Genomic DNA, 21,914 nt, shown 5'->3' with positions numbered 1-21,914 from the left:
TCGGTCTGGATGTTATTTCATGTTGATTTTAAATGCATGAAAAGATAAAGTTACTTGCAGGATTTCTTCCTCTTTGCAAACAGTATTGATCTCAAAACAAATAAAATATTAGAATTATCCCTTTACATCATGCATGAATATTCATTGTGAATTTGAAGCATGGAATTTTAAAAGCAACCATGGAATATTTTCTTCATTGAAAGTGGTTTTACTATAGACTCATTGTTTTTATTAACTTTTATATTTTGTTTTAAGTTTTCATTAAATTTTGAGACACAAGCCAAACAGAACCCATCTAGCCATAACTACATAACCAAATATGCATAAATCAATAAATAAAAATACAAAAACTATATAAATAAATGTATAAATCAGATTTAGTCACTTGCATGAATCACACTATTTCGGAAAAAAAAGAATAAGTAATAAATAATACATGATTTTTATTCATTCCTGCTTTTCTCCCTTTTTCACTTTTTTTAAAGTCACTCTTTATTTTTGACATATTCACAACAGGAGATGTTTGAGTGTAAAATATTGAATCTCAGTGGCCATTGCTTGTGTGGCATAATCCATCCAGGAATTACACAGCCTGGTTCATTTGGGTGTTAAAGCTCACTTTTCACAATAAATTAAATTTCTAATTTAATTCTAGTGAAATTTCCTTTTTGAATGGGTCAAAATGCTGTGTCCTGTTGATTGTAAATGCATAGGAAAAGGAAGTTGCAATGACTCAAAGGACGAGGACAACTTAAGTTAACTAAGCATGAGATTAGAAGGTAGAGAGTTGCATACCCTTGAAAGAGCAAATGTAATTGTGTTTGTTCTGCATTTATTTATGCTGGCCTTGTGAGGATTGAGTTGATGTGAAAATATGATGATTCATTATTCTGAATTCAAAATTTTAGCCTTTAAATGTCATTTCTGTTTCTTTTTCAGGGTGATGCTTGCAGATCAGACACTGATGATGACATGTCGTCTGACTATGGTGATGAGGACAAACTGAGAGAACTGCTGAACTCAGGTGTGTGTGTGTGTGTGTGTGTGTACCAGAGATGCTCACAAGTCTCTGAGCTAGAGTCCAAGTCAAGTCTCAAGTCTCTGAGCTAGAGTCCAAGTCAAGTCTCAAGTCTCTGAGCTAGAGTCCAAGTCAAGTCTCAAGTCTCTTTATTATATTAAGTCTCTGGTTATAATAAATGTTGCATCACGTACAGCGACCCATCCAAGCTGCTTAGAACACTGCATAGCTATATATAAGGAATTCAAAGCATGTAATATGTTATTATGACAACTCTATCTATTATCATACAATATCAACTTTGATTTTGGTATATAATCAGTGTAAACAGGCTATTGCAACATGACAAAAACACCGAGAATGCTTTACTTTTAAGTTAATATCTGTATTTTGCATTTATGGATTCAGTAGGCTAATGGCCTTCTGTCTGTCCTGGCTGTATAGCTGCACACCTCTTGTCTGGCTTAAGAATGAACAAAGCTACGCTGACTTATGTTATTCATACAATACCTACTCACAAATAAACATCAAAAACAAAGCCGGCTGCAATGAATTTCTGTGCAAAACAGCTTTTACTACAAACACTTCCACACAAGAACATTGTTATCACACAAGAACATTTTGATAGAGAACAAAAAATATTTAAAGTAGATAAAATTAGAATAAATAAAATGGAAATGTCTACATACTATTACTACTGTAAACTTTGCAAATAGGACATCAGCCCCTTCAAGTCAATGAACAATAACAAAGTGGGCTGCAATGAATATCTGTGCAAAACGTCATGGCTCCGCTCCTACCCAATGACAGAGGCACGCAGGTTTTTTTCCACTGGAGTACTCACGTGAAGGATGCGTGCACAACTAATAACTAATATCATCACGCTATAAAGGGTTGGCCTGCGCTGGGTGCGCCCCTCCCCCTATAACTGTTCTGTCTCGCGGAGGAGCTCATTTGTGTGCATCTGTGTGAAACACGCTCTCTGAAACATGCATAGGAAAAAAGAGCGACAGAAAGAACGGCTCCCCTCCAGCCGTGACTCGGCTCCCATCGTTCATGTTTATGAGCCGTTCAAAAGAATCGGTTCGTTCGCGAACGTCACAACTCTAACAGCGAGCTCATCTTACGTTTACTAAAAATTAACATTGTTCACGAGTCCCGGAGGTCGAGTCCGAGTCGAGTCTGAAGTCTTTCGAGGACGAGTCTCAAGTCGAGTCTGAAGTCACTGTTTGTGCGACTTAAGTCGCACTCGAGTCCGAGTCTCAAACTCGAGTCCCCATCTCTGGTGTGTACGCACAGCTGTTTATACGTGGCCCTGTCTGTGAAATCCAGGCTAAAGTCTCAAAATCTAATTATGAGATAACAAGCATCAAAGTTTGATTTCAATCATTAATTTCACTATGATTTCAATCTTTGACATGGAAAATGACAAAATGATCTTTACATTATGAAGGTTTATGTAAAATAGTAAATCACCCCAAAAAAATTGTTTTCACAGACAGAGTCACATGTGTTTAGTTGTTTTATGCTAATCTCTTGTGGATATTAGGATCCGAGATGAAAATGCAGACATTAATGCCCATCTCAAACGGACACCTGGAACCTCGGGCGTCCATGCCACCTCACAACACACCCATGCAGCTCAACGCCACACCCAGAACTGAGGTGTCACACATCTACAGCCAATCACGGCGCAACAGCAACACCTCCACTGAGCCACATGACCAGAGATCCCTGGTGAGGAGTGAATGCTGTTACATATAAACCTACACAAATAGTGTTAGTCTCAAAACATTTGAATTGATGTTTTGATCTATATCCATATTACAATTATCCATTTCCAATCATGTATATTCATCACTAATTTTCAGCATGGAATTTCAAAAGCAAACTTTCACCTCAAGATTTTTTTAAATGGTTTAATCATGGCATCTTATTGTGTTTATTGCCTTTTTTTATTGGAATTTTGGTTTACTATTGAACTATAGGCAAAGCATAACACATCTAGATATCTATAACTTCATCTGCTGTTATATGTTTTATATTTTTAACACCATCAAAAAATTAATTGCCTGTGTTAATGCACTCATTTTGACAGTATGTATAGATTAGGGCTGTCAGTTTAACATGTTAACTTAACTAATTAGTTATGAAAAAATAACCTGGTTAAAATATTTTAACGCAGTTAATACATTTGTCCTGCCCTCAGATCTGTACATCATCTTATCATACAGATGAGTGTTGACAAATATGATGCAGGGAAACAACTCCATAAATGCAGTAATGTTGTAAAATTCTAAATATTGGTACAAAAAATGCCCCTGTATAAGGTTTTCTCTCATATTTATATCATAAAATAAGCAATATCACAAAATCATCGGGATCAATATCACACATGAGTGCTGTTTGTCCTGATTACCAGGAGTTAAAAGTGTTTTAATAGCCTACAACAGTTCAATAAATAAGAAGTTGATATTGTATTATATTTCAAACACAATATTATCTTTTTATGCTCAGTTTTGCAGAGAACATATTTCTTTAAAGTCACAGGAGAATTGTTGTGCATCTCTGAGCAACACAGAGGTGTTTAGTTTATGTCTCATTCATAGTCAGCTGTTTGAACAAATCGAATGAATAAATGACTCATAAAGACTGCCACCTGCTGGCAGATGTAGTTTCTTATTTAGAGTATCATTAAAAAATAATAATAATACATTAAAATCATTATAATGATAGTTAACACAAAATATCTTTCTCTCATCATTTACTCAGCCTCATGTCATTTTGAACTGTTGTGTAACATAACAGAAGGTATTTTGAAGACTGTTGGTAACAAAGACAAAGACTGTTTGTTTGAAGACTGTTTGAACAGTTAATAGCCTAAATGTTTAAGTGTAATACATTTTATTTTTAATCAAATTAAATATTTATTTCTAAAGCTATGTCAATACTTGATACTTTCTCATTTAACAGATTAATGGCTTTAAATGATATATTTCAGTGTCAAATTTAATTTGCGATTAATTAGATTAATTAATCGACACATCTAAATTGTCATATCTTAGAGGTTATACAGTAAATACTCCACATTGTCCCTCTCATTATACTATATTTGTCAACTTAATTATTTTTTCGTGTGTGTAATTTTTTATCAGTTGTTGAATTCTGTGATAATCAGCTACAGTTTGTGTGTGTGTTGTAGTCCAGCCTTTGGGGAAGTCGCCGCTCCAGTTGGAACAGCCTTGGCCATGCCTCCAGTCTAATGAGACGTGCTCAGTCAGGGGAACGCGAATCGTTGCTTTCAGGAGTGGGACAGGACAGCATGGATGACAGCCAATCAGAAGATGGGAAATCCAGCAGGACTGGCAGTCTGGGCGGAGTTTCGTGTCTGGGGTCATTTGATTTTCCAGAGCATCTCCAGGTTCCACGCCCATATTTGGAGTGTAACGGCAGAAGAGATGGAGGATATCCATCCACTCCCAACATAACACGTCCCGATCAACCATCCACACAGTGCGCAGATGATGATGAATTTGAGGAGGTGAGGCCTTGTCTTTAATCATTTTTTATTACTGATTATACTATTACAGTATATCAGTCACGTAGATCAGTTATTCTTGACATTGTAAATTTTTGCAGATATTATAGAAATACTACAAATATGCTAATGTTTTCTTAAATTAACATGCATTTTTATTCTTTTTTTTCTTTAAACATGTTTTTTTTAATTATTATTATTATTATGTTTTTGTTTCATTTAGAGTTGGTGTCTGATTGTGAAGAGACTGTTGGAGCCGTATAAACCCCAGTGGTGTAGAGACCATGAGGATTGGTCACTTTACTTATTTTCCCCCCAAAATAAGTGAGTGCCAACACAGCAGACCAACCAAACACACATATAAGCACATAATGAATGCTGTGCTTGCACATTTCTATGCTATTCACACTGCTCTTCTTCTCTCATTCTCTGCAGGTTCCGTTTGCGCTGTCAAAAGGTCATCACTCATAAGATGTTTGATCATATTGTGCTGTTTTTCATCTTCCTTAACTGCATCACAATTGCCCTAGAGAGACCTGAGATCCAACCTGACAGCACGGTGAACACAATCACAACTCTCATTCTAGTGCTATCATCAAGAGCTATTATATTTACTAAATATTTGTACATTTATAGAGAATTATTAAATCCTATCATTAATATTCTTTTATCATAATAATAAATGATTATGTGGGTTAATATTATAAACTGCTTTCAGAACTGTATGATTTCACCCTTTAGGCAACATTTTAAAGTTGCAAGTAGCATACTGTATAAACCCATAAACAAACTGTCTTAAAAAAAATTATATTAAAATTATAATATCCATTATATCTCAGTCATAAAAATTCTGGGAAAAAAGGGAAATAAATGCAGTAAAAAGTTACTGGGTGACTGGGTAAATACTCTTTTTTTTGTTTGCTTTGTTGCTATTTTAAATTACATTTTCATATATTTTTTTTATTTGTTTGACAGGAGCGGATGTTTCTTAAAGTGTCTAACTACATCTTCACTGTGATCTTTGTGGCTGAGATGACTGTGAAGGTATGAAAGGACTACAATATTAAGTAAAGGCATACATTTTAGTTTGGTTGTTTTAACTTTTTTTTATAACTTTTTATAAACTAACTAGTAAAAAAAATTATATGACATACAGATGACATTGATGATGACTGCTATGTTGTTGTTGTTGCAGGTGGTTTCTCTTGGGCTGTACGCTGGTCCAGACTCGTACCTGAAGAGCAGCTGGAATGTTCTAGACGGCCTGCTGGTATTTGTGTCTATTGTGGACATCCTGGTCTCTCTGGCCTCCACTGGTGGGAACAGAATCCTGGGTATCTTACGAGTACTACGACTGCTCAGAACGCTAAGACCCTTGAGGTAAGACTCTCATTGAAGGTGTGTATGAATGAGTAGAGGTACACTAAGTCCTCTGGTGTAGGCAGTTTTAATATTACAATATAAGGTGGAATTCACTCAACTTTTTTCCAAGGAACACAAAAGGAGATGTTTAGCAAAATGTTCACACTGCTCTTTTACAATATAATGCAAGTGAAGTGGGACTAGAGCTGGTGAACTCAAAAAATGCTCAATAAATGTTGTGTATACAGTTTCTGAAACTACAATTTTGGCAACCGAAAGTATTCAGGTGAAAGTGAATTGTCCATTTTGACTGAAACTGCTGAATTGAAAATATTTCAATTTGAATTTGAATCAGTCTTCAGATTGATGAACCAAGATTGTATTCTGTGCTTTTATTTTATGGTTTCAGGTGATACATGAAAAAAGGTTCATTAAGCATTGTATTTATCAAGACTACAATCCAAAAATCCTACTGAACTTGTGCGTTTTTTGTTTTTGTTTTACTTTTGGAAATGAAACAAAATCTCAGCTTTCAAATTTGGTCAATTTTATAATGAAATATGAAGAATAATTTATGTATGTTTTAATAAATATGTCATTAAAACTATTTTTATTACATATAACATTTAAATGTTCATGTTTCAGAAACGAATTATATTACAAATTATATCAGTGATATAAAATCTGACTTATATAATTTATGTGTAATTTAATTGCTTATACAGTATTTAGAACACAGTTTTCTTTTTTTAAGTTTTAATTATTAAATCAACTTTATTTAACATTCCAGCTTTTAGCTAAATGAAAGATTTAACTTTGATTTTGGTTTTGGTGTTTCAGTAAAAATGAATTATGGTGCATCACCATTCTTAAATCAGATATAGACCTAAATTATATGTAATATGCAGAAAATCTTCCTCTTTGCCAAATCTTTAAAATTTCATTTGCACTTCAAACCAAAAGCTGCATCTCACCAGACCTGACTTTGATCTGACTTTTGAAACGTTAATAATGCTGTCCATGGTGCTGAAACCACATTTCATCTCTTGCTATTGTCAGGAAACTGTTCCTTTAGTCACATCTGAACAAAACCTGCAACTCTCAGACAGAGAGATATTCTGCTGAGCAGACTTACTTATTCATTTCAAGGCTAACACTAGAGAACATCTCGTCTCGTCAGCGTGTTGTGCAACACTGAGCCCTTTTATTAACACACGCTTTCTAGTTCAGTGGTTTTGCATTGAGTTCAGATATTGTTGCAACACCAAATATGCATTTCTTTGTGTGTTTGTGTCATCAGGGTCATAAGCAGAGCTCCCGGATTGAAGCTGGTTGTTGAAACATTGATCACATCTCTCAGACCTATTGGAAATATTGTGTTGATCTGTTGCGCTTTCTTCATTGTCTTTGGCATTCTAGGAGTTCAGGTACACACATTTTGCTAGTGTCTACATTTTTTAAAGAAATTAAGTTCATTTTTATTTAGGAAATAAAATCACTGATCAGAGCTATTGCTTGCTTAGTAATTTGCTGTTTATTTGTAATAATGTTGTCTAAATGAAAGGTGTTTTTCTTTTATTCAGCTCTTTAAAGGGAAGTTTTACCATTGTGAAGGCTTTGACACTAGAAATATCACCAATAAATCTGAGTGCCTGCAGGCTAAATACAAATGGGTCCGTAGGAAGTACAACTTCGATAACCTGGGTCAGGTAGGACGCTCACAATCACTTACACTCACTCATATAGATGTAGACATTATGGGGGAATTCATGGAGGATAAATTATGTCCACCGGGAGCATCTTTTATTTAAAAATCAACCTTCTCATTTGCTCTTTTTATAAACCATCAAGCAATCCATTATATTTTAGATTCAGGTCACACAAGCACAGTTTATCAAGGTGACAGGGTTCTGGTGAAGAGTATTTCTCAATCCTGTTCTCTTGTTTCATATGTAAAATCTGAGCTATTTTTAGTTTAGACCTGCATCTTTAATACCGTCATGTTAACTGGCTTTTATTTTGTTCACAAGTCAGTACATAGTGCTTAGTTATATATAGCTTATGTTTACACACACACACACATACAAACACAAATACTTGTGATTTTTTGATGACTTATGATGAAAAATTGTTACATTAAAAAAAATGCTATTCTTTTGAACTTTCTATTCATCAAACAAATCCTAAAAATAAATGAAAATATGAAATGTTTCTTGAGCAGCAAATCAGCATATTAGAATGATTTCTGAAGGATCATGTGACACTGAGGAATGGAGTAATGGCTGGCATCACAGGAATACATTGCATTTTAAAATATAAAAGAGCTTCGAACTGTAATAGTAATTTTATATGTTTTATCTGAGCAAAAAATATTTACCTCCCCCTTTTCCTCCAGTATTTTACAGATATTTGTATTGTTGGCAGTGATAGAGTAATTCTGTAAAATATTCTCTTGTTCACATGAATCCATTTTATCTCTCTTTTGCAGGCACTGATGTCATTATTCGTCCTGTCATCTAAAGATGGCTGGGTCAGCATCATGTATGATGGCTTAGATGCCGTGGCTGTGGACCAACAGGTGTGTGTGTGTGTGGGGGTGGGGGGGGGGCTATATTTTTGGGACATATCAGAACTCAACTCTGTTTAATGACATGGGTATGACACAGGTATTAAAAGGAGAGGGTGACTTATGAGGACATAACCCATGTCCACATTTTTCAAAACACTTTTAAAACAAACAGAATTAGTTTTTTTGAGAAAGTAAAAATGCTAAAAGTTTCCTGTGAGGGTTAGGGTTAGGTGTAGGGGTAGTGTAAGGCCATATAATATACAGTTTGTACAGTATAAAAACCACTACGCCTATGAGATTAACCCACTTTTCACAAAAACAAACATTTGTGTGTGTGTGTGTGTGTGTGTGTGCATTCTTCAGGTAACTCTACTGAGTGTGGAAACACTTACACCTTACTCTGAATCTATCCATTTTAACTGAAGGTGCCACGAGTGTTGACTGCTTTTTTTCTTCCCTGAAGTTCAAGTGACACAATCACAAAAGGCAGCAGTAGGTTTTTAGGTAAAGCGAGTGTTTGTTTGATTAATTCAGCTCTGAACTGAAGAAAAAAGGGAGAGATAGATAAAAATACAGTGGAGGACACCAGAATGAGCAGCGGAGAGGAGGAGAGACAGAACATTCATCACTTAATTCCACTGAGAGGTCTTATATACTCTCTCTTACACACACATACACAGAAACATTGAGTCCACGGACAGTAACAGACTCAACACAACTGGTGTATATAGTGTCCTTACAGTGGCCCATCTTTTGTTTAGTGACAAATACCAATTGTGTTGCATATACAATAAGACAAGTATAGGGCCCTATTTTAACGATCTGAAACGCAAGTGTCAAAGCGCGAAGCGCAAGTAACTTTGTGGGCGGGTCTCGGCGCTGTTGCTATTTTCCCGGTGGGATAAATGGCTCTTGCGCCCGGCGCAAATCTAAAATGGGTTGGTCTGAAGTAGCTTCATTATTCATAGGTGTGGTTTGGGCGTAACGTGAAATAAACCAATCAGAGCGTCATCCAACATTCCCTTTAAAAGCAGGTGCGCAAGTTCCATTATGGATTGCTATTATTATGGCGTATTTACCAGGCGCACGCCAGGAGCGGTTCACAGCCGAGGAGACTGATGTTCTTGTAAGAGCAGTGAAAGACAGAGAAGTTGTGTTGTATGGCGATGGGAGAAACCCACCCAAAATAGCGTCGGTTAAACAGGCGTGGGAGGAAATAGCCACAATTGTTTCATCGATTTTTTTTTCCTGGTTCTTGACGGACAAACCAATTTGTCAGATGTCCTTATATACATATATGACCTCAAACAGGTCTGATCATTAATTACTACAATTAGCCTGAATAATTTGTAAGCTAGATTTATGCCTATTTTTTCACATCTTCGTGGCACACCACAATGATTTCCCTCATCTCATGTGTTAATATTTTTTTAGTGTAACAATTTATGATTTGCAAAAATAACTGTTGCATCTGTGTAGATTACATGAGCAAAGTGTATGCGCGTTGTGCACGCTATACATTATGGTCAAGCATGCGCCCTTAAAATAGCATAATGAACAACACGCAACGCGCCACTGACTTTAGACTAGGTTTTTTCTGGTCAGTGGCGCAGTTGTTTAATGGAACAGCAAAATAGCACCAGGGATTGTTTGCGCCGGAACACGCCTCCTTTTTTGCGCTGAACCGCCCAGGGAGCGCAAGTTCATTCACTAGTTTAGCGACGTGCTTCTGTGGAGGGAAAAGCGCGCTTTGCGCAGGTGCAAAATAGGAATGACACATGCGTCGGTGTGCAAAGTCAATTGCGCTGGGTGCAAGATAGGGCCCATAGAGTTTCCATTCCGTTCTGCACTTTCTTCCTGTCGCATTCTCTGTCTTTGCTTTCTTACTTATGGGCTCCTTTGTCTCCAACTTCTTTGAATGTAAATTTTTACATTCTGATTATGTACTGTAGGTCACATCTTGCTTGCTTTATTGAGCCAATATTCCAGTTTGTGTGTGTGTGTGTGTGTGTGTGTGTGTGTGTCTGTGTGTGTGTGTGTACTGTATATATAATGGAATTAAAATGATGGAATTATGTTTAAAATATCATGGCAAGTAAAATATTTATGTATTTATTTAGAAATATTACTGTGATTTAACAATGATTCATTGAATAGATCAAAGGTAAAAGTAAATTTATTTATAATGTTGTTATTCTCAAATAAATGCTCTTCTTTTCAACTTTATGTTCATCCATTTATTATAAAATAAAACTGTTATAATTGACATTAGAATTATTTCTGAAGGATCATGTGACACTGAAGACTGGAGAAATGGTGCAAAAAAATGTACAGTAGCTTTGCATTACAGGAATAAACTTTAAAAGAAAATAAATTAAATTAGGTAATTTTAAATTGTAATGTTATTTAAAAATGTTCACTGTTTTTATGATATTTTTGATCAAATAAAGGCTTTTTTTTGTGAGCACAAGAGACTCATTTAAAAAACATTATTACATCTTACTGACCACAAATATTTAAACATTTCAGTAGTTTTATTCTTAAAATTGTAATTGGTGTTTAACTAAGACTGCTGGCATACTATTCTGAATATTATTCATTTATTTTACATCCGCACATACTCTAGAATTAACACACTATTAATGGTATTTGAGTGGATTTGAAGAAATATGCTCTTGGAGACAGGAGCAGCATTTTAAAAAAAATTAGAATAGCAATGTATAAAAAAGCCTTAAGACCTGCATTATTCAGTTCTCAGCAAGGTGTTGTCATAGCCCATAATTAATGAATTAAGATTTAATTAATGTGCAGAAATACTTTAAATTCAGCTAAATAAATTCCAAGAGTGAGTATCCAGCATTTCAACAAACGAATGGTAGGAGAAATGTGTGCAAATTCAGTGTAGCAAATAAAGTTTGTATTCTCAGTATATGTTACTGTGCTCATCACATGGACACATAAATATTTCCTTATGAAAATTACACCTCTTTAACTGCACAAAGTCACCACTTTAAGACAACGTTTTCTCTGTTTTCTTTCCTCTCTCTTTGTAGCCCATAAGGAATCATAATCCCTGGATGCTTCTGTACTTCATCTCCTTCCTGCTGATCGTCAGCTTCTTCGTGCTGAACATGTTTGTAGGTGTAGTGGTCGAGAACTTCCACAAGTGTAGACAAGACCAAGAGGAAGAGGAGGCCAGACGGAGAGAGGAGAAGAGACAGAAGCGCATGGAGAAGAAACGCAGGAGTAAGCGTGTGTTTTTTGTACGCGTGCACAGAGTTTCATAATAAAAAGTATTTTTTTCTATTTTCACTGAAAGCTAAATTCAGAACAAAATGGATTTGGGGCCTTTTTATTAATTTTTTTGGCCACTTTAGTATTCAGAGGAGCAAAGAGCCACAAAATATTTTGTGGCTTGTCACTGTTGGTTAGGATAAAACTGGCTTGGAACAGATTGGTTTTATTGCTTGTAACTTCATTGCATCACACATGGTTAGTACAGTACAGTTTAATTGCTGTCATGTGTATTTAGCTCGAGAAATAGACAATTAATAGTGATTTCCACAGCCACGTTCTTCAAAAGCCCTTTGACTTTGTTTGACTTCAAAACCACATAACCAAAATGTAATTAGACAGGAGGCACACAATTATAAGTTAGAGTAAAACCATTTACTCTTGGGGTATGATTAACAACAACCTTACTTTAGAACTACTAGTGTCAGGTAATATAGATAGAAAAACATGAGTGGGGGTTAAACAATAGGTAGAATTATATATTTCATAGGGCTAAGTTTTGCAACAAATTTCACGATTCGATTCTATATATGTCTGATTCGATTCAATTATTTTACACTTTACACTCAGTGAAGTTTTCATAATAATTAAGTTAAAATTAGGTTAATATATTTCTACTCCAATTCATTCACTTTCTTTTAAATAGAAACATTTTAATGGTGGCTGACTGTCATAAAAATTTAATGGATTTATTTTAACATAAATGAAACATTGAAAAACAGAAAAAATTATAATGAATATGTTCTACAGTGCAAATATTTAGAAAAATGCTCCTCTCTGGAGCTAGTTTTCGGTCACAGAATATGTTTTTGTGACATAGTTTACAAGCTTGAGCTTGACTGAGCAATTACATGAGATAGGATACAGATTTTGGTAAGATGTACTCTTTCTTTTATCATCTCTTCAGACATTCATTCATGTTTATTTCACTCTGAACTGAGGCGCTACAGTGATCTGTCACTCCACATTAAACAGCGCAAAATGGCATTTATTGTTTGAATACTGTAATAAAATAGACATCATTTTAAATCGGAGACTTTGTTTTATATAAAAAATAACAAAACACACAGCTGATTGAGATTTGGATGGGAGGTGCGCTACATTGAAAACAGGCTGACTAATAGTTTCTTGGGATTTACGAATCAATATCGATTAAAATCAAGAAATCCATATTTTTTACCCAGCCATAGTAATTCATGTAGTTTACATATTTAAGGGCCTTGTTTATGGGTACAAATATTAAGCTCTTCTGGGACAATAAGCAACTGTCTTAAAAACATATTCATAACACTCGCAAATGCTAAGCATCCCAGAATGCCCCATCAACACACACATCTTCCTAGAACCAAGGTGGTGAGTTTTACATAAGTAAGCAATATTCACAGTGCTGTAGTATACATCATATATCATCAGTTTACCCTGGTACTGCCACAGTACTTTTTGTAAGAATACCTGAACTGGAAACTGAATTAGTTAGCTGTCTCAAGACATCACTTGCTATCTCTCTCTCTCTATCTCCAATGCTCACAAAGCTTCTCTCAAAGACACCTTGAGCAGTCGTGAGCCATGATGGATGTTGGGGACGCTTGGCTGGACATTTACAACGTCCCTCAGATGACTCGACTGTTTGCTAACTGTGACCAGACACACACACACACACACACTGCTATGTTTGCAGTTTAGTAGCCAGACAAAAACTGGGTCAGTGTGCTTGTGTTTGACAGGGACAACAAAGTAGCCTATACATTAAACTAACAACACACATCCTGTCCTTGAGTTATTTTCAACGAAACCTCACAAATCTTGTGAATATTAACATGTATTAAATTCAAAGCTGCATCCCAAAACTGACATTTCTGTTGTTCACAGCATCCTTTGATGCAAGATGAGTGTGTGTGTGTGTGTGTGTGTGTGTGTGTGTGTGTGTGCCTGAATACACCCTAATGAAGGTGTTCTATTGTTCTCTGTGTGTTTTTGTCTCTCAGAGGCCCTGGAGAGGCCGTACTATGCAGACTACTCTCCAACACGCCTCTATATTCACACACTCTGCACAAGCCATTATCTGGACCTCTTCATCACCATCATCATCGCCATTAATGTGCTCACGATGTCAATGGAGCACTACAGACAACCCAAGGTTTGGTGTATTACCAGAGAGACAACACTTCTGCAGGGGCAATGATACTATTATTAAGTTAACAAAAAAAAAGTTTGAAAAAAATATATCAGAATTTTAGCATTGCATTATTATTTTTTGAACAAAAAATGGCACACCGGTGTGCTACTATACTACTGAAATAGACACTATACTATCTTTTATAGACTATATATATATATATATATATATATATATATATATATATATATATATATATATATATATATTAGCAATAACAACACTGGTTCACACCTACTTTACTTCCATAATCTGACATATTTCAGAGTGAAACTTTATTCAGTATAAACAAATCTAGTTAATATAGATATACAGTATGCATCAGAAATAGTTTGGATCATGAAAAGTTTTTGTTACATAACTTGTGATGTTAACTGGAAAGGAAAGTTACTTCTGCTGCATAGAAATTAATTACATTTTGATTCTGATGATTTTGACAGACATATTTTTTACTATATGACAATATGAGATAACATATAAATAAATAGTTTTACATTTCTGTTGAATTCAAGTTTAATATTCTATGTGTCTGACTGTCTGTATCTGTGTTTCTCAGTATCTGGATGAAGGCCTGAAGTACTGTAATTATTTGTTCACGCTGGTTTTTGTGATCGAGGCTGTGTTGAAATTGGTTGCCTTTGGCTTCAGGAGGTTTTTCAAAGAGAGGTAAGGCTCCGTCATGTGGACACTGTGCAGAAATACAGTATATTTTCTAGAAAGTAATTTCACTAGTTGGTTGTATTCTTAAATGGACATTTCAGCATGGATCTGTTCTCATGGATTTCATGAAATGAGGAGAAGACAAGTTCAATAAGTTTTGTTTAGCTTTAAATGCATTAATATAAACTACTGTTCAAAGGTTTAGGGAGTTTTGTATGTTTTTGACATAAGATTTTTTTTTATGACCAGCAAGGCCTAATTTATTTGATTATTTGAAAATGCAACATAATAGTCTAATTATGTTTGTGGAAACAGTGATACATTTTTTCAGTATTCTTTGATGAATAGTTTTTTATGACAGATTTTTTAAAGTATTTTTTTTTGTAACAATATACATATAAGAGTCATGTTTGATCAGTTTAATGCATTTTTGCTGAATAAACATTGTTATTTTAAGTATATCTTTCATTTAGCAAAGACTTTTACATGTCAAGACTTTTTACATTACAAATAAATACTGGGACAATTTGCAATAATAAAAAAAAATATATGTGATTGTGCTTTTACATTATTAACAACTTTTGTGTTAAAGTGAGTCTGTGAGGACAGATGGTGTGTGTGATGAGTGTCAAGCTGCGTCTTGAGCCTCAATGTTTCTCCAAACCTTACTAAAAAAAGAATTATTGTTACACAAATATTTCAAATGCGTCAGTCTTTGATTGAAATCCTGTCACTCTGTCAGCATCGGATGTCATGCAAACGCGAATACCTGCGACCCATGTTCCAAAATGGTATCAACTCACTGTTTGAAATGCCTATCAAAAAGAAAGGTCACATGGTGTCATGAATAATAATAAGACATAAGATAAGGCCATGCAGACTCATGAATAATTATGAGACACCATTGTGACACATCCTGTGACGTTGAGACAGAGAGAAATAGCCCAGAAAGTCTATAAATTAATAACTTTCCTCTTTATAAATTAAAAATACGGGATTATCTTCCGACGTCTTTCACTCGTGTTCCAGAAAGAAAGACCTTTCCTCTGACAGTCTCTAATGGTCAAGTTTAGCTCTTTTCAAGAATATTAAATGGTTTCACAGGACCTCTGCTTTATCTCATAATTTTTTTGTTTTGTCAGGTGGAATCAGTTAGACTTGGCAATTGTTCTTCTCTCCATCATGGGCATCACACTTGAGGAAATTGACCTGAATGCCTCACTACCCATCAACCCGACCATCATACGCATAATGAGGGTGCTGCGCATCGCCAGAGGTACCAAATACACACAGACAGACACACACCAGCCGAAAAATGAAACAGGTCTTATAAGATCTGCCAGAGAGAAGAGACATTTCCATCATTTTTAGCAATGGGAAATTTAAAAAATGCTTTATTTACACTACCATTAAAAAAAGTTTGGGGTCAGTAAAATTCTTTCCAGTACAAAACAATAGAAGATATTTCGTACAGTTTGGGTATTTGACATGTTGTGTCTAAATGATTATAAGAGGAATGAAATGTGGTATTAAATTCCCTTTCAGTGTTGAAGCTGCTGAAGATGGCCACAGGAATGAGATCTCTTCTGGATACAGTAGTTCAAGCTTTACCGCAGGTCAGTGAGTTCATATGTCACATTTTATATTCATCGTTATTCACAGATTATGATGTATGTGGCTTTATTCTGGAGATGTTCTGGTTCTGTAGGTCGGTAATCTGGGTCTGCTGTTCATGCTGCTGTTCTTCATCTATGCAGCACTGGGAGTCGAACTCTTTGGCAAGCTTGGTTGGTAGACTTTTCCCTTCCTGTTATTTAACACCACACTACTGTTTAAAAAAAGTTTGGAAAAAAGAATGTTTTCAAAAAAATAAGTCTCTTATTTCACCAAGGCTGAAAACTTTAATCAGAAATAGAGTAAAACCTGTAATACAGTGAAATATTACTACTATTAAAATTGTTAAAATATAATTTATTCCTGTTTTGGCAATTACTCCAGTCTTCCTTGTCACATGATCCATGAGAAATTATTATAATATGCTGATTTTCTGCTCAAGAAACATTTTTCTATTACCTGTATTTTCCGGACTATAAGTCACACTTTTTTTCATAGTTTGGCTGGTCCTGCGACTTATAGTCTGGTCCGACTTATTTATCAAAATTAGTTTGACTTGAACCAAGAGAAATTAACTAACAGAAAACATTCCTCTCGCGGCTGTAGACAGTAGTGTTTTCTCTTGGTTCTTGGGTCTAAATAAATGCGACTTATAGTCCGGTGCGATTTATATATGTTTTTTTCCTCGTCATGACGTAGAAACGTAGAAAGACGTAGAAAGGTTCAAAAGAACAGCAATGATTTTATAACATTACAAATATAATGAAATCTCACTTTTAAACAATTAAAAGCATCTTAGCTAAACAAAAGTATTAATTCAGTATAAAATATCTTATGCACCCCAAACTTTGAACAGAAGTGCATATTGTTACATAAAATAAATAAACGTGTATATTTTGGGTAAAGTATTAAAAGGAATTGTTTTGAACACAGAATGCACTGAGGATAACCCGTGTGAGGGTTTGAGCAGACATGCTACATTTCAGAACTTTGGCATGGCGTTCCTCACTCTGTTCCGCGTTTCCACCGGAGACAACTGGAACGGAATCATGAAGGTATTTTGCAAACCATGAAACTATTCATGCATGTCATAAATACCTGTTTATGGAATGCTGATATCTAATGCTAGCTCTTAATTAGACTTAAACTCACCCTAATGTCATTCCAGATGTTTAAGAGTGAAGCTATTAGCTGTCAAAAAGATTATTTGTTTCCCACACACAGTATCTTATCAGCTTGACAGAACTCACAGTTTCTCTGTTTCTGTTTAGGATACCCTGCGGGAATGTAAAAATGACAGATGTCTGAGTTACCTGCCACTTTTGTCGCCTCTGTACTTTGTGACATTCGTGCTAATGGCACAGTTTGTGCTGGTGAACGTTGTGGTCGCTGTGCTCATGAAACATTTAGAGGAGAGTAACAAAGACGCCCGTGAGGAGGCCGAGATGGAGGCGGAGTTGAAGGAAGAGCTTCATGGAATGCGTAGACAAAGCACCGCCTCTGTGGGCGGAGCCATCGGGCTTGAGGGTACAGCTGTGATAATGGAGACTCTCTCACATGAACAGGTCAGTTCTGTACATTCTTTTATAATTCTTCTATACATAAAGCCACTGTACTCTTGAAAATATTATACCAAGGAACCCGCTCCCCATATATTTAATAGATATTAGTAGAGTTGTATCTAAATGTATTTTAGCTATGTTTATGATTAGAGAAAAAAAATCTGAAAGTTTACTGTATTTAAAAACTCTTTGGTGAATTTGATTAGAAAAAGCTAAATGCTCTTAAAATATAGCCTCACATTTGATCTTCACCGTCAAAAATGATTACCCTAGGAAATTTAATAAAAAAAAAAACAGATAATTTTTTGAGGGCCACAGTTTTTAATATATATATGGCAGAAAATGCTCTTATAATCCACTAGGGAATGCACAGCCCTGTATGGTTACACTATGGTATTAAATATGATTTTCTTTATTTCTCCCACCGGAAATATCACTTTTAAATAACTTTTGAAAATAATCAATATTTTTAATATTTTTTTCTTTTTATTTGCATTATTTTATATTAAGAAATGTGCATAATTTAGAGGTCAATATTGTCTACCATGAAATCCCCTTAAAATACAAAATGTTAAAAAATAAACATCATTGAAACGAAATAAATGAGATTAATTTAATACCGGAGGGTTATAAATAAATGTGTAGTTAAGGTTTAAAATCAACATGTGCAATTTTAAAGTGGTCCAGTCTACTTTTTATTGGAGTACAGGACAGATTATGCATATATTATATTAAAAAAATATTATATTGAATATGTTATTTAAATAATAATCATACAAATATTTTTGCAGGATTTTTAATATGTATATGCAAGGGAAAACATAACTGTTAAAGCACATAATATTTATTTGTTGTGTTCACAGGGCCAAGACCCCAATTACGGCAACTTCCTGACAGTTAGTAGACCGTCTTTATCACGGATGCTGTCCCTACCTAATGACAGTTACATGCTCTATCCTGTTAAGCCTGTATATGGGTCCATTCATGAGAGGGTCTCCAAACAGGTCTCCACATTACCAGGTGACCGAACCAAACCAGTTCTTACTGGTCATGGCACTTGTGCAGAGAGAGAATATGACTAAAGCTGTTTGTGTATTCTACAGGCTCCTCTCCCTCACTCGGCAGCCAGCCCTGTGAAGATAGTGCCATAATGCAGGTTCCAGGAACTGCATCCCAGACAAACCTGGCTGCCGTTCCTGCTCCCCATCCTCTAAATCAAAGAGCAAGATCTAGCAATGCCTTCAGAGCACTGCGGAGACAGGTACTGCAGCAACTCTCACCCTCATGACTGTTTTATATTAGGGATAACAATAGATTCAATTAAATTGACAATTACATCAAATTAAATTTCTTTGTCACTTATGAAATGCAAGAATTGTGACACTGATCATGTGAACATTTGTACAAATGTCAGATGTTCTTGCTTCCATTGTATCCTTCTCAAATAATGCTGAGAACATGAGCATCAGATTTTACACAGATTTCTTAAGTGTATGCTGCTGTCAAAACACACAGACATCTGTCTATCTGTCTATCAGCCTGTCTGTAAATCTGTCTATCTTTTAACTTAAATTGTATATGTACATTTACATTTATATAAGTCATTATTAAAGTGTTATAAATACTTAATCTAATAATAAATATATATATGTATTTGTGTGTATATATATATATATATATATATATATATATATATATATATATATATATATACACATATGTAATTTGCAGTGCATCTATGTATTACATAAAATGTTGTTATTATTAATATTATCTAAATTAATACTAAATAATATTATAGTCATTTTGTTTAAATTTGCATTAATTCTATTTTAAAATATTTAATTTATAAGGTCAATATAAAATACAAAATATTTTAAAAAATTACATTATCAAACATTTTATTAAAAATAAATATATATATAATTTAAATATTTGATGCAAATATATAATGACTGATTTCATGTATAATTTAATCTATAATATATCTATAATCATTCATCATTGTATTAAATTAGGTATTAGCTTTAATTTATTTTAAATTAAATTTCATGATATTCATGATATATTAGAAATAGCAATAAAGTATTCAAGATTGTAATGTAATTTATAGTTTTTTTAAATGTGTGTGTTCTGACAGTACATGTGTTTTTACCTGCAGCAAGCAATAAAGAGCGACTCTATTGATTCCACAAACACTGACTCCAGAGACACCTTACACGTCCCGAGCAAACCCTGCTCCAGTGATAATCTTCATCTCAAAGTACCCAGCATTCCCCTCACCGGTGGATCCGCCCCGTGTTCGCCCCAGGCCTCACCTCCCCCTCCCCTCTGCAACCGAACAGCGAGCGTACGAACAAACAGACACATGTACAGCCAGCGCAGCATCCCCTGTCGACAATCTAGAAAACCTCTGGAAGTAACAAACACACATACACAAACCAAACTACAGGATTCGCATGAGGTGGTGCGCCTCAAAACGAACGTTCCCCAAAGAAGAGCGTCTCAGCGTGTGGCACGCAACCAGAACCTGTCCCCTTATGAACCGCACTTCTGTTCTGAAGCCCGGTCTCAAGACTCATTAAACGGCGGGGCATCCCAGCCGGGCACCAGCGCTCAATGTCTACGGAAGTACAACAGTATGGAAAATAATGGCTTCCTATCTCAACTCCACGTCCCTCGGCGCCACTCAACGCACGGGGAAGAGTTACTGCTTCAGCAGCAGCCACCTGGACCTTCTCAAATGCCCAAGAAGGAGAAAATGAGCCCGCCCTGCATCTCCATCGACCCTCCCACCGAAGCAGAGTTTCAGTCTCCAGCGGTCAGTCAGGATCACAGCACAGTCCTAAGACGGCGGACACCGTCCTTCGACTCCGCATTACCACAGGAGTCCATAGATCTTCCTGACCTGCAGGATGAACCTCTTTTGCCAGGTCATTTGCCCCTCCCACAATTCTCTTTTGACCAATCGGATGTAAGTTCGCTGAGCAGCATGTCAGAACTGCTTTCGGATAGTGACCAGTCGACGCACTCCTTCCCTCCCGAGGGGCGTTCGGGGGCGGTGGGAGACGCAGCTCAGAGTCCACTCAGGAAGAAGGTATTGGTCAGAATGGCCAGCACTAGGGATCCAGGAAATGAGGATTCGTTTGCCTAAGCGACCGCGCAGGAAGCCACTCAAAGCATTTTAATAACAGTCAGAGGCGCTGTCGGCAAAAGTATGCAAATGTGTTTCTGATGGAACTGATGTTTTTTTTGCCTGATCATATTGATTAGGGAACTTGTATTAGTGGTCATCACACACACTGATGTTCTGACGTTTTATGTGAGTTCATGTGAACATCCGTCACAGAAACATGTTGCATCGTGGCATGACCGTGCAATTTTAACCCTCATATTTTGTTTGGGGTCTGAAAGATTGATAGATTTATAGCTCAAAAAGTGTCATTTAAAGTTATCCTGTAAAGCCTGGCAAATGAAATCTAAGTGTATTGAAACTTTAGACAAAATATATATATATATATATATATATATATATATATATATATATATATATAAAAGTTAGCTTTTTTATGTTTATTTGATTGGGGAAAGTAGCTCCAGTACAGTAAATGTATAAAATATAACAATTATTTATAAGTTTACTTGTATCAGTAAAGATTGAACAGCAAAAAAAGACACACGAACCACATCCTGAAGCATTGATGAATTGTTTTTATTTTTACATTTTGACACAGATTGTGATCCAGCATTTTTGCAACAGACATGAATGACACAATAAATCATGCGAAAGCGTAGTTTTGCTTTTTAAAAGATTAGATTTCCTTCTTGCACTGGCAAAAAATAACACTCAATATGTCTTGAGAAATTATGCAAATCTAGTTATTATTATTAATAAGAATATTTTAAATCAGACTGACCCCAAACAGAAACAACATTACTACATTGCATAATAATTACCCGACAGTCTGAGGAACAGAATAACATAATGTGTTGAAATGAGTTATTATTATGAGTTCTTATTAGTGAGTAAATCTCGACAGAACATGAGGGTTAAATGGCAGCACTATATTTGTCATCTTCAAGCAAACCCTCACGTCACGATTAATTAACTTCAAAGTCAT

General features: G+C 35.4%; 1 protein-coding gene across 1 annotated transcript in view; it reads left to right on the top strand.

Annotated features, from left to right (window-relative positions):
- Positions 1 to 21,258, top strand: part of LOC113044548 (voltage-dependent T-type calcium channel subunit alpha-1H-like) — an 87,099-nt gene extending 65,841 nt beyond the window's left edge. The window contains exons 15-35 of the mRNA XM_026204628.1: positions 940 to 1,024; positions 2,568 to 2,755; positions 4,221 to 4,559; positions 4,780 to 4,880; positions 4,992 to 5,115; positions 5,532 to 5,600; positions 5,752 to 5,936; positions 7,219 to 7,345; positions 7,502 to 7,627; positions 8,407 to 8,496; positions 11,541 to 11,733; positions 13,767 to 13,918; positions 14,514 to 14,623; positions 15,760 to 15,893; positions 16,163 to 16,233; positions 16,326 to 16,404; positions 17,165 to 17,286; positions 17,503 to 17,796; positions 18,657 to 18,813; positions 18,897 to 19,054; positions 19,955 to 21,258. Of these exons, the coding sequence (XP_026060413.1) occupies positions 940 to 1,024; positions 2,568 to 2,755; positions 4,221 to 4,559; positions 4,780 to 4,880; positions 4,992 to 5,115; positions 5,532 to 5,600; positions 5,752 to 5,936; positions 7,219 to 7,345; positions 7,502 to 7,627; positions 8,407 to 8,496; positions 11,541 to 11,733; positions 13,767 to 13,918; positions 14,514 to 14,623; positions 15,760 to 15,893; positions 16,163 to 16,233; positions 16,326 to 16,404; positions 17,165 to 17,286; positions 17,503 to 17,796; positions 18,657 to 18,813; positions 18,897 to 19,054; positions 19,955 to 20,947 (3,897 nt within the window). The 3' untranslated portion in view covers positions 20,948 to 21,258. The remainder of the gene's footprint in view (positions 1 to 939; positions 1,025 to 2,567; positions 2,756 to 4,220; positions 4,560 to 4,779; positions 4,881 to 4,991; positions 5,116 to 5,531; positions 5,601 to 5,751; positions 5,937 to 7,218; positions 7,346 to 7,501; positions 7,628 to 8,406; positions 8,497 to 11,540; positions 11,734 to 13,766; positions 13,919 to 14,513; positions 14,624 to 15,759; positions 15,894 to 16,162; positions 16,234 to 16,325; positions 16,405 to 17,164; positions 17,287 to 17,502; positions 17,797 to 18,656; positions 18,814 to 18,896; positions 19,055 to 19,954) is intronic.
- The last annotated feature ends 656 nt before the right edge of the window (positions 21,259 to 21,914 follow it).

This window comes from Carassius auratus, chromosome 26 (genome assembly GCF_003368295.1).
Source record: "Carassius auratus strain Wakin chromosome 26, ASM336829v1, whole genome shotgun sequence".
Classification (NCBI taxonomy): domain Eukaryota; kingdom Metazoa; phylum Chordata; class Actinopteri; order Cypriniformes; family Cyprinidae; genus Carassius; species Carassius auratus.
The sequence above is the reverse complement of the archived record's forward strand: the minus strand, read 5'-3'. Positions and strand labels throughout refer to the sequence as shown.